At 43.4% G+C, this 15,169-nt stretch overlaps 1 protein-coding gene across 3 annotated transcripts in view; it reads left to right on the forward strand.

Annotated features, from left to right (window-relative positions):
* Positions 1 to 15,169, forward strand: part of PARN (poly(A)-specific ribonuclease) — a 155,231-nt gene that overhangs the window by 40,503 nt on the left and 99,559 nt on the right. For all 3 annotated transcript variants that reach the window (XM_045993835.1, XM_045993834.1, XM_045993836.1), the window contains exons 19-20: positions 12,993 to 13,048; positions 14,377 to 14,463. In XM_045993835.1, coding sequence (XP_045849791.1) covers positions 12,993 to 13,048; positions 14,377 to 14,463 — 143 coding nt within the window. The remainder of the gene's footprint in view (positions 1 to 12,992; positions 13,049 to 14,376; positions 14,464 to 15,169) is intronic.

A 15,169-nucleotide genomic window follows, 5' to 3' on the forward strand; every position in this document is an offset into this window, starting at 1 on the left:
AAATTTTTAGATCACTTGATTAGCTTCTCCAGTAGAAGTGCTGCACGTTGGGCTGTCGTGTAGTATAGCGTAGTTGTGGTCTCTGCAATCAGGCGTCTGGCTTTGAATCCCAGCCCCACTTCTTACATCTGCGCGATCTTGGGCAAGTTATTTACCCTCTCTGTGTCTCACATTCCTCATCTATAAATGGAGATTGTTCATACCCATTTCATAGGGGTGTAGTGAGGGTAACAGGCAAGCGTGTGTGTAGAATGCCTGGCACATGGTGGCTTTCAGTCAGCCCCGTGCTGCAGCCACTGCCGTGGGGACGTTTCTGCTTGGACACTGTGTGTCTCCGACCAGATGCTGGGAACACATGGAAGCCTGTTCTGCTTTCATAGAATACACCCTATAATCCTACCTTTTTTTTTTTTTTTAAGATTTTATTCATCTGTTTATTTTTAGGGGCAGGGGAGGAGGGGCAAGGGGAGAGGGAGAGAGAGACTCCCAAGCAGACTCTGTGCGGAGGTGACAGGGGGCTCGATCTCATGACCCTGAGTTCATGACCTGAGCTGAAACCAAGAGTGTGACACACTCAACTGACTGAGCCACCCAGGCGTCCCTCATTATACCTTTTGTACCGCACACACCCCGAAGGTGGGCCCTCCCATTCAATCAGAGGCCTTGATCCGAAAAGGGAGTGGGAGGAGGAAAGGCTGCTTGTAACTCAGTGGTGTCCAGGGAGAAGGTTTGCGTGGGTTTTCTCCACTTGCTGGTTTTGCCCTTGGAGGCATGTGGTTGTTTGTCGGTGTTTGTGCCTGTTGTAGCACTTCGAGGTGTAGATTTTTACTGACAGGAGAGGAAAGAAATGGCATTTACTCTGTAACCTGTGGGAAGCTGTTTCTTTTTATTTTTTTTAACCGCTTTATGAGGATATAAATTCACATACCAAATAATTCATGCAGTTAAAATGTACAGTTCAACGGTTTTTGGTGTATGACGTTATTACTTTAGAAAAAATTATCATAAAATACGTGTAGCCTGCAATTTGCCATTTTAAACATTTATTTATTTATTTATTTATTTTAAAAAGATTTTATTTATTTCACAGAGAGAGATCACAAGTAAGCAGAGAGGCAGGCAGACAGAGAGGGGAAAGCAGGCTGAGCAGAGAGCCCGATGTGGGGCTCGATCCCAGGACCCTGAGATCATGACCCTAGCCGAAGGCAGAGGCTTAGCCCACTGAGCCACCCAGGCGCCCCTTAAACATTTTTTTAAAAAAGATTTGCTTATTTATTTGAGAGGGAGAGAGTACATGGAGGGAGGCCGGGGGAGGGAGAGAGAGGCTCTTAGGCAGGCTCCTTGCCCAATGTAGAGCCCGACACAGGACTCGATCTTATGACCCTGAGATCATGACCTAAGCCAAAATCAAGAGTCAGATACTTAACCAACTGAGCCACCCAGGTGCCCCTTAAACATTTTTAAGTCTGCGATTCAGTGGCGCTACTGACATTCACAGTATTTCTGCCAACATCATCATTCTGTTCTCAGAACTTCTTGCTCATCCCAGGCGGCAGCCCTGTAACCATGAAGCACTAAGTCCTTGCTCCTGCCTCCCCTCAGCTCCTGGGAACCTCTGATTTACTTTCTGGTCTCTCTGCATTTGTCCTTCTGTGAACTGTTCCCTTTTGAGCAACTCACTGCTTCCAGGAGATCTCAGTCTATGAGAACGACTGATAACTTTGCAAATACGTGGAGCATTTTTCTTCTCTGTTTATTCACCATCTGAGGTTGAGAACGCTTCTTAGGCACGGAAGCCTAGTGATGTGTGCGTGGGAGTCCATGCCTGGACCTCAGCCAGGGTTTGTTTGTTTGCAGGGCTGCAGAAGCGTGCTGGGTAGAGCAGAGGCTGCGGCCTGGGTCGTCGAGCCCCTCAGTGGGACCATCATCCTTTCTGAAGCTGGGCTGCCCCATCTATGAAAGGAAGATCATAAATGGCCCCCTGGGAGGCTTGACCTCAGCTTGAAGAAAAGCATCAAGAAGGCACCCAGCGCAGGGTGTGGCTTGATGTGGAGCAGAGTTGCTGCTGTAGCTTTCCCCACAGTGAACTTCCAAGAAAGTAACACAATTCTCGTTTTTCCTGGCACTGTGGGTCGTGGTAGAAGGGCCGTGTGTGCTTAGCTGGATTTTCTTGGGTGGCAGTCTCTGTGCTGCGAGCAGGAAAGAGGCAGACCTGCAGGATGCCACTAAAATCCTTTGTATAGAGAATCAGCAACCTGGAATCCTCTTAAGAAAACTCTGCCTGTTTTTGTATCTTAAAGAAAAAGGTCTTGCCGCAAGGTTGGGTCAGGAATGGGAAGAAGAGACTCTCTGCCCGAGTGTGGGTCACGCTCATGTGTCTTGAGCCTTAGATGCTGGAAAAGCAGTGAAGGGAAGGGCATGGTCTCCTCCGTTCATGTGCCATTGGGAGCAGCTGTGCCGTGTGCGTGCCTCTGGCCGCAGGAGCCCCGGGGATCCCAGAACCAAGGGCTCAGGGAGGCAGGATGCAGGCAGAAGTAGTGGTAGTGGTGACTGTGGGACCCTCCATGGCCGACTGGCTGGCTTGGCCAACAGCGTAGTAGTGATGTCCTTTAATTTTGCATTTGCATTTGCGGTCCTTGAATGAAGGGGTAACGTCCTTTGCCCTTTCGCTTCTGCCCCAAATGGATTTTGTGCCAGGGCTGGGGAACATCATCTGCCACTCATTCTGCCCCGGTTAGAAGTGGACTGTGGTGCTCTTAAGGACATTATTTTTCAATCATAGCCAAGAAGTATGCCTTTTACAAAATGTAGAGTCCATTTTCAGCCTTCTCAGGGTTGTGCAAATCTTGGAGTCCAGCGCCATGAGGAGTAAAATCACAGCATCTCGAATGCTTAGAGCAGCCTCCCACATTCCAGAAGGTTTCTCCGTGGTGTGCAGAATGTATTTTGCCCCAGTGCACAGGAGGTATTTCATCACATACCTTAACCAGAGCCCTTTATCTTAGCCCAAGTCATGTTCGCTTCACTTTCGGTTCCCCAAGTTACTAGGATAGAAGGACTCTCCAAGAATTGACTTGGTGTGGTTACCCTGAAAGTTCTGTAATACACTGGTTTTCAGAAAGGCAAAACACAGATGAGTCCGGGGCCCACTGAATGATGTTCATTCCTTCCATCTGGCTTCTTAAGACTGGGGTCCTGACTTCTTCGGGTAGAGGCTGCTAGCTTCAAGTTGGTATTGCTATCTGATTTCTACCTTGCCGTCTGGATTGGCAGACATGTATCAGGCGAACCGCATCTGTGGCTTTTTCAGAAGGGTTCTTTTTATTTATTTATTTATTTTTAAATATTTTATTTGACAGACAGAGATCACAAGTAGGCAGAGAGGCAGGCAGAGAGAGAGAGAGAGAGAGGAGGAGGAAGCAAGCTCTCCACTGAGCAGAGAGCCCGATGTGGGGCTCAATCCCAGGACCCTGAGATCATGACCTGAGCTGAAGGCAGAAGCTTTAACCCACTGAGCCACCCAGGCTCCCCAGAAGCCTTCTTTTTAAAGAAATCTTCAAGGGCACAGACCATGGACCCCTCTTGCTGGCTTGCTAGTCCCGGGAGCTATCGGCTGTAAGTAGTAAAGTCTGCATTCTTAGGTATTCCTCACCTTGACTTGGCTCTGGCTAGGAAAAACCAGGCGATAGTTATTTCCGAGACCATTTAGCATTTCATTCATACGATTTAAGCGTCCCTAGCATATGGTGATACTGAAAATCTGGTACTAGCCATAGTACCAATTAGGTACCACCGTACACCAGAAGCTTCCCTGCTGAATGCTTTCCACTCTTCAGTGAGTTACCTACATCATTTCCTTGCATGTACTATAATTGCTGCCAGCAACCCTCAGAGGTAAATAATAGTGTCCCCATTTGCAGATCTTTTTTTTTTTTTAAGATTTTTTTGATTTATTTGACAGAGAGTGAGATCACAGTTAGGCAGAGAGGGACGTGGTGGGAGGGGGAAGCAGGCTCCCTGCTGAGCAGAGAACCCAATGTGGGGCTTGATCCCAGGACGCTGAGATCACAACCTGTACCGAAGGCAGAGGCTCAAACTACTGAGCCCCCCATGTGCCGCTTGCAGATCTTTTTTTTTTTTTAAGATTTATTTATTTATTTATTTGACAGAGAGAGCGATCACAAGTAGGCAGAGAGGCAGGCAGAGAGAAAGGAGGAAGCAGGCTCCCTGCGGAGCAGAGAGCCCAATGTGGGGCTTGATCCCAGGACCCTGAGATCATGACCTGAGCCGAAGGCAGCGGCTTAATCCACTGCCGACGTGGGGCCTGAACTCATAACCCTGAGATGAAGAGTTATGCCCTGTACCGAGCGGGTGCCCCAATAATGTCCCCATTTTAAAACTAAGACTGTTTGCCAGGGGTCTCAGAAATGGCAGAATCAGGGATAAGCCAGGTCTGTCCTCGACTGGGAGTGGTTTCTCCCCGCTCCCTCCAGCACAGAGTTTCTAAAGAGAGAGTTCTGCCGTGGGTTGCTCATTTTCTGAAGAGATGATGCTGGTATCTTTGAAAGATTTCCTTTTCTCTTGGTTTTTGTCCTGAGCTCATGGTCATGAAAGATGTTGACTCTAACCATGGGATTGTGGAGGGCTGGTTTCCCCTGACGCTTTATACTCTGCTGTTTCACGGGCTCTGCAGGCATCATTGGTTTTGTATAATGCTTAGTTTAACATTTTTATTTGATGTAATTTGATATGGTTCATTTGATAGAGATTGTTCAAATGAGCTGCTGGTTTTCTTTCTTTTTTTTTTTTTTTCCTTCCTCTTCTCCTCCCCTCCTTGTTTCTAGTGTTGTATCTGTTTAAGAAAGGCCATGGGTTGGCTTCAGGACAGATGTCGGGTAACGCTCTTATTTGTCAAAACATCAAGTGACTACATTGAAAACTGTGTGCCCCCCGCCTGAGTGACATTAAAATAACCAATGCCGCAGTAAGTCCCCTCCAGCCAGTGGTTGCCTTCGTATTTTACACAAGTGCTTTAGCGAGCAAAATAAATGAGCTTGTTTTGTGAGAGATGTCTGCATGCTTCCTACCCTGGATGATAAAATTAGTTTTTTATAGCACATAAATATGTATAATGATGAACCCTTGCTTACAAGGTTCTCATGAAGTGCTTTTACTGCCATGCCCTGAAGGAAACACCAAGACCATTTGCAAGTACAGTAGGGCTGGCAGTCGTTAAAGGTTTCAATTTTCCTTCCGAAGGCTTGGGACTTGGGGCGAGCCTCGAATTAATTCACTGCTCGAATTGTGTTCAGATGAGATTTTACTCCATGTCTCTGTATCCCAGTCTTCAGTGGTGTGAGAAGAATGCAGTTTTATTTGGAAATTTCTCTCTCTCTCTCTTTTTTTTTTTTTGGAGATAAAAATTTTTTTTTTTTTTTTTTTTTTTGAGATAAAGCTTTTTAGGAGCAGAAGTGTCCTCGGGAAGAAAGCAGGTGAACAAATGCAAATTTTTGTTCGTTGAATGCAAAAGTGCATTTCTAGGAGGAAGACAGGAAGGGTCAGGTGGCTTCGGGGTTTTCTTTCGGCCAGGGAAAGAGACCAGATACACAGTGTTGTTCTTTATGTAGACTTGCCGTGACATTAGAAATCCTTCCAGATCATTCAGGTCTGGCTGTATGTGTCCAGGTCTGACATCGCCTAAGACACGCTCTTGTATTCAGGCACCTCTGGATCTCTCTCAACCTGGGATGTGCCAATTCCCTGGTTTCCTGAGCGCGATCACAGTGTGTGGGGCCGGTGTGCCTGGGAAGCCCGATGCCCTGACGCCCCAGGGTAGCAGCTCCTTCTGCACTGCAAATGTGAGAGGGCTGTCCTTTTCAGCTCTCATATATTTTTTTAAAGATTTTATTTATTTATTTGACAGACAGAGATCACAAGTAGGCAGGGAGGCAGGTAGAGAGAGAGTGGGGGAAGCAGGCTCCCTGCTGAGCAGAGAGTCCGATATGGGGCTTGATCCCAGGACCCTGGGATCATGACCTGGGCTGAAGGCAGAGGCTTTAACCCATTGAGCTACCCAGGCGCCCCCAAATCCCTTCATTTTAATGAATGCCCTAGTGTTTTCTGTTTCATTTACTAATTAAGATCAATATAATTCATTTACTGATGGAGAGTATACTAGTTATATAATTTTGTAACTTAGAAAAATACAATAGTGAATTTTTAAAAGACGTTAACACTAGTGGCCAGCGTCATGTGGATGGTGTTCAGTGGTTTGTCCGGTGGCTATCTCGAGATCCACTTACAACCTAACCTTTGTGGTTGGATTGCTGGTCTATAAGCACTTACCTGCACTGCAGTGGGTATGACCATTTTTCACTAGTTGCTTTTTAAAAAGTGACCATTGACACACCACTCTGATTCGCTTTCTTTCTCTACCTTTGAACATAGCACCAGAAGGCAGGCTGCTGTTGAGAGCAGAATTAAATATTTTCTTTCATCTCCGAGTAGAATCACTGATAACATACATAGATGTGGTAATGCAGAATCGTAAAGAACTGTAAGGATCTTTTCCATTCCCAGAGATCTGAGCCTCTCGTGAGCAGTGTTCTTGAATCACCTTTGGGACTTACTGTGTGTGCGGTTTGGAATATCACTTTTGCCCTCTTTGTTTTTTAAGCTTAGCTGCATAAAATGGGTTAACACCGGCATCCGTGTGCAAGGCGTCCTTATTCACTAGGAAACTGGGGGATGGTCCAGATAAGCCACAGTCCAAGGCAAGCTCTTGTATCACCAGAGAATGACCTTTGTTCTTAGTGTAGTTCTTAGAACAGCCCCGTGTGCCTTGTGGTTGCCAGAATCAGTGTCTGAAACTTGGTGGTAAGGTCAGAGAGTTCTGATAAGCTGAGAGGTGTTTTCGTTAGTGTCGTAGGTGTTATTCACGCAAGCATGTGCTGGTCTTTGGTGCTGCATTAGTGCTGAAGTTTAATGTGTGATGCTAGAGGTGATCATTTGTAGCCGATTCCCAGAGCCAGGTTGGACTTTTGCAGTGAGTTGCCAAACGAGTGGTATTAGTAATCTTTTTTCTGTCTTCTTAAAAACGAGAACAATAGTGGTCAGCAGTGATTTCGCCCAATTTATCTCTTGCAGAGAAGCTAATTGCTTGCTACAGTTGAGCTCCTGGTTTTAGGGAGCGGTAGATTTCACTTATTGCTTCCCGGATTCTGAGGTAGTCCTTGGTGTTTGGATAATTTTGTGTTCTTCTAAGCCAGACTCATTCAGTGTAAACAAATCATTAAGACTAATGCTTTTTGGGGAAGTTGGCACAGTATCTTGGTCATTATTATGCGGGTTGATTAATGAATCGTTATTAACGGCAGCACAACATTGAACATACTCTTTTCACATTCTGCTAACTCTCTGATTCTCAGTCCCCGGAGTTTCTGAGTCCCCGGGTCTCAGGTAGGGCCTGGAATTTGCATCTCTAACAGGTTCCCAGGTAGTACCGATGTTGTTGATCTGGGCCTTTTGATAAGGGCTCAAGAGTCTGGGCTTCTAAGAAGTTTTCTATCTGGGATGGAATTCTTCAGTGGACAGCAGGCCTTCTCACACAGTCTAGGACACGGTGTCATGCTGCCCAGGTCTGGAAAGGACATTGGCGGGTGGCCTTTTGTAAGTGCCACGCAACATGTGGGAAACTGTTCAGAGATCAATGCACTGTGCACAGCTCAGGCTGGGGAGCTACCCATTCAAGACGCTGACCTGACGTTACCCGGTCTGATGAGCTGAAGAGTTTGCTGTGCTTTACTGTTGGATCTTTCCAGACATGTTCGGTAACGGAGATTAACGGCATCATCAGTCATACGGTAGTAGAAACTAAAAACCTGATTGATGCCCAAAAGGGTAAACTTTGTTTCGCGGCGTCTAGAATGTGAACTGAAATTTATGGTTTCTTAGGAGAGATTCCTGGTGTAAAACTGGCGACTGTATCAAATACAAGTTTAAATCTTCATCTTCGACAGAGTTAGTGTCAACCCTTTCAGCCAATAAGTGCTGAAATAATACTTCATCAAGAAGGCTGGCGGGAAGGTGGCAAGACTCCCCCCTGTCACGTCGCCAATGAATCACGGCCATCTTGAATCTTTACTACAATAGAAATGCCATTTGGTGCAAGTGTTGGACCACGTGTCTCTGCTAACTGCAGATGAAGGCTTGTGCAAAAAGCACGCTTCACTGCCGCTCTCCCGTGTGTTTCCAGCCTCCCCACTTGCCCAGTTCATTCCCTCCTGGGGGCGGGTGGACATTGTCGTGCAGATGATCCCTGTGTGATGTCTTTGATCAGAACCTCTCAGGGAGGTGTTGGCCTTTTGACAGCCAGTCTGTAGGAGGCACGCGTGTAAGGAAATGTGATTTTACTTCAGATTTACTTCAGAAGGGCAGGGATGTGCCCAGAGCTGCGGCTTGCAGACAGCCTGGCCTAGGCGGGGTGGGAGGCCACTGGGGAGTTGACTTTGGTTCCTTTCCAGTGACGCCCAGCTACAGCTTTAGGGTCGGTTTCCCAATTGCAGGGCTTTCTCCAGAGGCGCAGGCTGCCAAGTCACACACAGAGTTGGTCTGCGTGTTCCCCCAGGACTCAGGGCTATTCATTTCTCTCTAAAGCCCAGACATGGAGGCATTGGGGGAGAGTGAGCAGTGCTATTAATAATTTATTTGAAAGGGGTTTCTATTTAGTGAAAGCGTTGAGCAAGCAAAGAAGATAGTGTGGAATTAACTAACTTTAAAAGAAAAAATCTATTGAGTCTTTTAGCTAAGGACAGATTTTTACTTATTTTGGTCAGGGGTGAAATTCAGATGAAATCTTAGAAAACAAAGTGTCTGTCTGTTGGGTGCCAAAAGATACCCTTCAGAAAAAGTTTTGAGATGCTTAACATGGTGAGATCAGTTCTCCTTTTAAAAGTGTAATTCTTTTTTTTTTTTTTTTTTTAGGATTTTATTTATTTATTTGACAGATCACAAGTAGATAGAGAGGCAAACAGAGAGAGGGGGGGAGGCAGGCTCCCTGCTGAGCAGAGAGCGCAATGTGGGGCTTGATCCCAGAACCCTGGGATCATGATCTGAGCCGGAGGCAGAGGCTTTAACCCACTGAGCCACCCAGGTGTCCCTAAAAGTGTAATTCTTAGTGTTGTTTATAAGACAACAGATTTTCTCAGTTTATTAGTGAGGTCCCATGATTTTAGAAATAAAGCTGTATTTTATTTAATTTATTTTTTTTTAATATTTTATTTATTTGACAGAGAAATCACAACTAGGCAGAGAGGCAGGCAGAGAGAGAGGAGGAAACAGGCTCCCCGCGGAGCAGAGAGCCCGATGTGGGGCTCGATCCCAGGACCCTGGGATCATGACCTGAGCCGAAGGCAGAGGCTTTAACCCACTGAGCCACCCAGGCGCCCCTAAAACTGTATTTTAAAAAGAAATCAAGCAATTGCAGGCTTGGACATGTGATTTTACCTTATATTGCTCTCCGTGGCTGGTGAAATAGTGCACAGGACACACAAGATTGATTTAATGGGCATGTTTAGTCGTGTGTCTCTAGGGTATCTGTGTTTCCTCTGGACCTCTCAGTTCTGGTGGCCTTTCTTTTCTTTCTTTTTAAAAAATATTTATTTATTTAAGAGAGAGAGAGAGGGAGGGAGAGAGCAAGCAAGCATAACCAGGGTGAGGAGCAGAAGGGGAGAGAGAATCTCAAGCAGACTCTGTGGAGTGCGGAGCCTGAGTCTGGGCTTGATCTCCTATACCTGACGTCACGCCCTGAGCCAAAACCAAGACTTGGGTGCTTAACCAAGTGTGCCACCCAGTTGTCCCTATTTTCTTTTTTCAGTTTAAAAAATAATAGAGGAATTTTAAAAAACAAAGCTCAGTTTTCCAAAATCTTTAGTTGTTTTTTAAATGGGGATGGAGGGGTATTTTTATTTCTTAGTTTAATGAGAAATATTTTACAAAACTGTATTTGTAGTATAAAATTTGGGGCTTTTTAAAAAGTTTTTATTTAAATTCCAGTTAACCTATAGTATAATACTAGTTTCCGGTGTACAGTAGAGTGATTCACCTTTCATGTCTCACCCAGTGCTCCTCACAAGTGAGCTCCTTAATCCCCGTCACCCATTTCCCCCACCCTCCCCCCTTCCCCCCCATCCGTGTGTTCTCTAGAGTTAAGATTCTGTTTCTTGGTTTATGTCTCTCTCTCATTTTCCTTCTCTCGCTTGTTTTGTTTCTTAAATTCCACATAAAAGTTAAATCATAGGTATTTGTCTTTCTCTGACTGGCTTATTTTGCTTAGCATAATATGCTCTAGCTCCATCCATGCCGTTAAAAATGGCAAGATTTTATTTTTCTTTATGGCTGAGTAATACTCCACTGTGTGTATGTATGTGTGTGTATATATACATATATGTGTGTATGTGTGTGTGTGTGTGTGTGTGTGTGTGTGTGTGTGTGTATACATACACATACCAAATCTTCTTTATCCACACCTCTATTGATGGACATTTGGGCTCTCTCCATAATTTGGCTATCGTAGATAATGCTACTATAAACATCGGGGTGCATGAACCCCTTCGAATTAGTAGTTTTGGATTTTTTGGGTAAATACCTAGTAGTGCCATTGCCGGATCATATGGCAGTTCTGTTTTTATCTTTTTGAGGCACCTCCATACTGTTCTGCAGAGTGACTGCACCCATTTGCATTCCCACAAGGGAGCTCAAGAGTATTATGCTAAATGAGGTCAGTAAGAGAAAGACAAATGCCATATGATTTCACCTATATGTGGAGTTTAAGAAACAAGCAGCTTAGGGGAGAAAAAGAGGGAGGCAAACTAATAAACACGTTCTTAACTCTAGAGAACAAACTGATGGTCACCAGAGTGGGGGCAGGCAGAGGGTAGACGAAACAGGGGATGGGGATTAAGGGGTGCACTGGTGATGAGCGCTGGGTGATGTATGGAAGTGCTGAACCACTATATTGTACACCCGAAACCAATATAACACTGTATGTTAACTAACTGGAATTTAAATAAAAACTAAAAAAAAAAAAAAAAGATTCCAATGTCACTTTTACAGAAGTAGAAAAAAAATCCTAAAATACTTCGAAGTTTTCATAGTTACTTGAATTGTTTAATGCTCTTTTTTTTTTTTTTTTTAAGATTCTATTTATTTATTTGACAGAGATCACAAGTAGGCAGAGAGGCAGGCAGAGAGAGAGAGGCGGGGGAAGCAGGCTCCCTGGCCTGACTCGGGGCTCGATCCCAGGACCCTGGGATCATGACCTGAGCCGAAGGCAGAGGCTTTAACCCACTGAGCCAACCAGGCGCCTCTCTGTAATGCTCTTTTGAGATGATGAACTATAATTTACTGCCCGCCCCCGCCCCCAGTCATCTCACTGAATCTTGAGGTCGATTTTGATTTTGGGGGGATTTGACAGTATAGCAACGAACTTGTTGATTCAGCTTTTATTCCTCTGTTGAGGTTAGGGTAAAAAAATTAAATTATTTTTATGGTGCTTGATATGTTCCATTAACTTTTAAATTAAGGGTTTTTACTTACTTGGTTTTTAGAATTGGGGGACTGTCTCTAAATTTACTAAATGTAAAATTGAAAATTTTGTGAAGCATAAAAAGAGTGAGCCTTCTCACCCAGGAATAACCTCACAGGTTCTGGTTGGCAGTAGTAGTCGTAGCTGTCATTGCTCAGAAACTCCTTCGTGCTGGGTGCTCTGTGTGTCTTAGTGTCTTCTGGCATCATCAGTATTAATGATTGAATTGGGTACAATGGATCCCAGAACCAGAATAGTATGCTTGAGCATAAATTAGTGAACTAAAAATAAAATTGGTTTCTTAGCCGTAGGATTTGGTTGATTAAATTGTAGGCCAGGCAACAAGTTCTTCAACCACAGAGTACCATGACTTCGTTTTTTCTGGCATTAACCGAACACTGTTATTTACGCTGATGATTCCGTTTGTAAACTAGAGCATGCCCTGCTTGGCTTCTGAGTGCCTGGTAATAATGTGCCTTAATTGTGGGTCAGTGAAGCCAAACTAATTGCTTGTTGGGCTCTTGGATTGCCATTTTAATTTGCTGTATAATGCAGTCTCTATGAGAAACGCACTCTGTATTGTCATCTGAGTAAAACTTATTAAAATCATCTTACAAACAACAGAATGCCTGATATTTTGTCCATAATCTTGCAAATTAAAAACAAAATTGAATAGCATTACAGAGTTGTAATTTACACGTCCTCCTTTTTAAGAGCCTTTGTAGCCTTTCCTTTGGAGGGTATACAAAAAGTGACTGATGTATGTTTTCTATTAGTGTAATAGCCTTCCTTACCAACCATTGTTTTGCTTTGTGCTTTTAATATGTTTTAAACGATAGTAATAGCATGAGCTTCTGAGATGGTCACTTATTTCAGACTGTGTAATTCACCCAATGAGATTGGTATTTATCTAGTGACTTTCCACTTCAGTTTAAAAAAAAAAAAAAAAAGGTATCTCTGCTGTCCTTCTCAGCTTACAAAACAGCAATCATAGGGGTTCCCTTTATAATTTGTGGGAACAGTTCCGAAGTCAGGAAGATGGTTAGCATTCTGTAACATTTGTTTTCTCTCTGTCTCCCTTGACTAATGAGCAGACCTGCAGCAGACTTTCTTTTGACTCTGATTACTAATTTCATTCATTTAGCTCATGTTTATTGAGTAGCTGTTGTGTGCCAGGAACTTCTGTAGGTTTTCGGAATACCAAAGATTGGGTTTTTTTTTTTTTTTCCTGTTTATAATATTTAGTCCTCGAGAAAAAGATCTTTGAGGCGAATCGTAAGAGCTTTTTCAAATGATTTCAGAAATGGAGTGATATAAATAAGAACCATCAGTAAAGAATTTAATAGATGCCTGTATCGGGTTTTTAATAGAAATTAGCCCATTGCCTGTTTTTCTTTCCTTTTTGTAGGTTATTTCTTATGAGAGTCATGGATATCCCCTATCTAAACTTGGAAGGCCCAGACTGTAAGTGAATTTATTTTCTCATGGCATCTGCACATTGAAGTGTGTGGTCTGGAAGGGATAACAAGAAAAGTATTACTGAAGAAAGAGCTTCATTCACTTAAAAATAGGCAGTGATTTTGCGGTTGATATGAATAGTATGCTTAAGTTAATGGTACCCTTGGGTCTTGATTAACTCATCTCTTTACTTATATTTTCCAGTTTATGCATGAGTTGAATTTTAAGAGAATATATATCTTCTCTTCATTAGTTCGTTTTCACTCGAACTCTAAATTCATAATTTCCAATAAATACACGTAATAAATTTTGAGATGGCTAGCTCTGTCAGTAACCGTAAGTTCTCTAGTTTCTGGTTATTTGTGTGTGTGTGTATATATATATCCCACCCAACATATATATATATATATATATATATATATATGTATATACATATATAATATATACATGTACATATATACATTTATATACATGTACATATATACATATATAATATAACATATATATATATATAAATATATATAAAAGTTGGGTGGGTTTTTGTTTTTGTTTTTTTTCCTCTCTTTTTCATTGAAATCTTGGAAGGCCTGTCTGGGAGGTGATTGCTGCTCTTTGAATTATTTCCTATTTTCTCCTTCTCGCTGTCCCACTCTTTTCCATTGCTCTCTTTCTAGCCTTGGTTTATTTGCCTTAAAATCCATGCCACAGGGGTATAGAAATGGGTGAGCCGTGCCTGTTGGTAATAGCCATCACCGTGATAAGCAGACCACACATGTGTCTTCCCCCTCCCCCCGAGATCAGACATCTGTTTTGATGCACTCCTCTTGCAGCAGTTCTGCAAACTAAATATCATCGTTCTCAATACATAGCTACGAGTGGATGGAGCGGTTGGGTCTCTTGCATCGTTCAGTGGCAGGTCTGAGATTAGAACATGAGACTGTGACTCAGGACTGCCCCTCTCCTTAAACTCAGTCCATTGGATTTGGATGGTGCGCTGAATGGACCACTAGAGTAATAGCAGAAAGTTAAACGCTTTATGAAATGTCTTCAACAAAGCAGCCTTTCTGCCCCTCCCCCCTTGAAATAATTTTCATGGGAACTTCATGAGCAAAGATGGTCCACATAGAATTGTCAGGGTTCAACCCGTTGTGGGTTCTATAAAGTATCAGAGCCCCAGTGGAAGCTAACTTGAAATACATTAGAAGTTTCGTTTCATAATCATGAGTCATTCCTAGCAATTCCTCAAGTTAGCTGGGGGATAGTTTCATTAGAGAACCCCTGGTGTATCGTTTACTTTTCAGCTGTCAACCTCTTATTCAAAATTTGTCCCATAGTGCAACCAAAACGGGATCATGTTCTCCATGTGACCTTCCCCAAAGAGTGGAAAACCAGCGACCTTTACCAGCTTTTCAGTGCCTTTGGTAAGTAACTCTTAAGTCCATACGTGGTTTTGGGATTTTGCTATGTTTTTTGCTATGTTTTTGATCTGCCCAGGTGGCGATAGGTATACTGAATGACAACTTCAGCTTGGACATGAAAGAATATTACTGTGCAAGGATTTAGTCTCACTCGTGGAAGGTTTCAGGGTTTGGTATGTTGGTATCTTTGTACTAACATGATCTGAAGAATTTTCGACAGCATCCCACACTGGAGTGTCTTACTACTCCACGGAAACCAGGATACTAGTACTATGCCTGCCCTTACTGCCGACCATGGAAAAAAGATCTAGGCTGAGGATAAATCATTTTTAAGGTAAAATTTGGAGAGAAGTTTTTTCATAAGGGCAGCCAACCGCTGCTTGACATTGACTAGTCCAAGCAGAGGAATGCAGATGTTTGAGAGGACCAAGAGATGAGTTACGTATGCGGTAGGGCAGTTCTTCTAATTCCTTTTTATCAGGTCAGGTGATAGGTTGAAATGAACCATCTTCTGATTAGCGTTTATAAAGACTTTCAGACTGTAAGTCTTCACCAGTGCCTGTTTATTTTAACAAATGAAATACTCAAGCTGTTCTCTTTAGAAATTTTTGGAGAAAGTAAAGGCGCACAAACGGCCAATAATAAGGCTGTTAAGTAAATGTTTATGGGCCGCCTCAACAGGCTAGTATGTAGCCATTTAAAAAATATT

The sequence above is a fragment of the Meles meles genome, chromosome 21 (genome assembly GCF_922984935.1).
Source record: "Meles meles chromosome 21, mMelMel3.1 paternal haplotype, whole genome shotgun sequence".
In the NCBI taxonomy this organism is placed as follows: Eukaryota; Metazoa; Chordata; class Mammalia; order Carnivora; family Mustelidae; genus Meles; species Meles meles.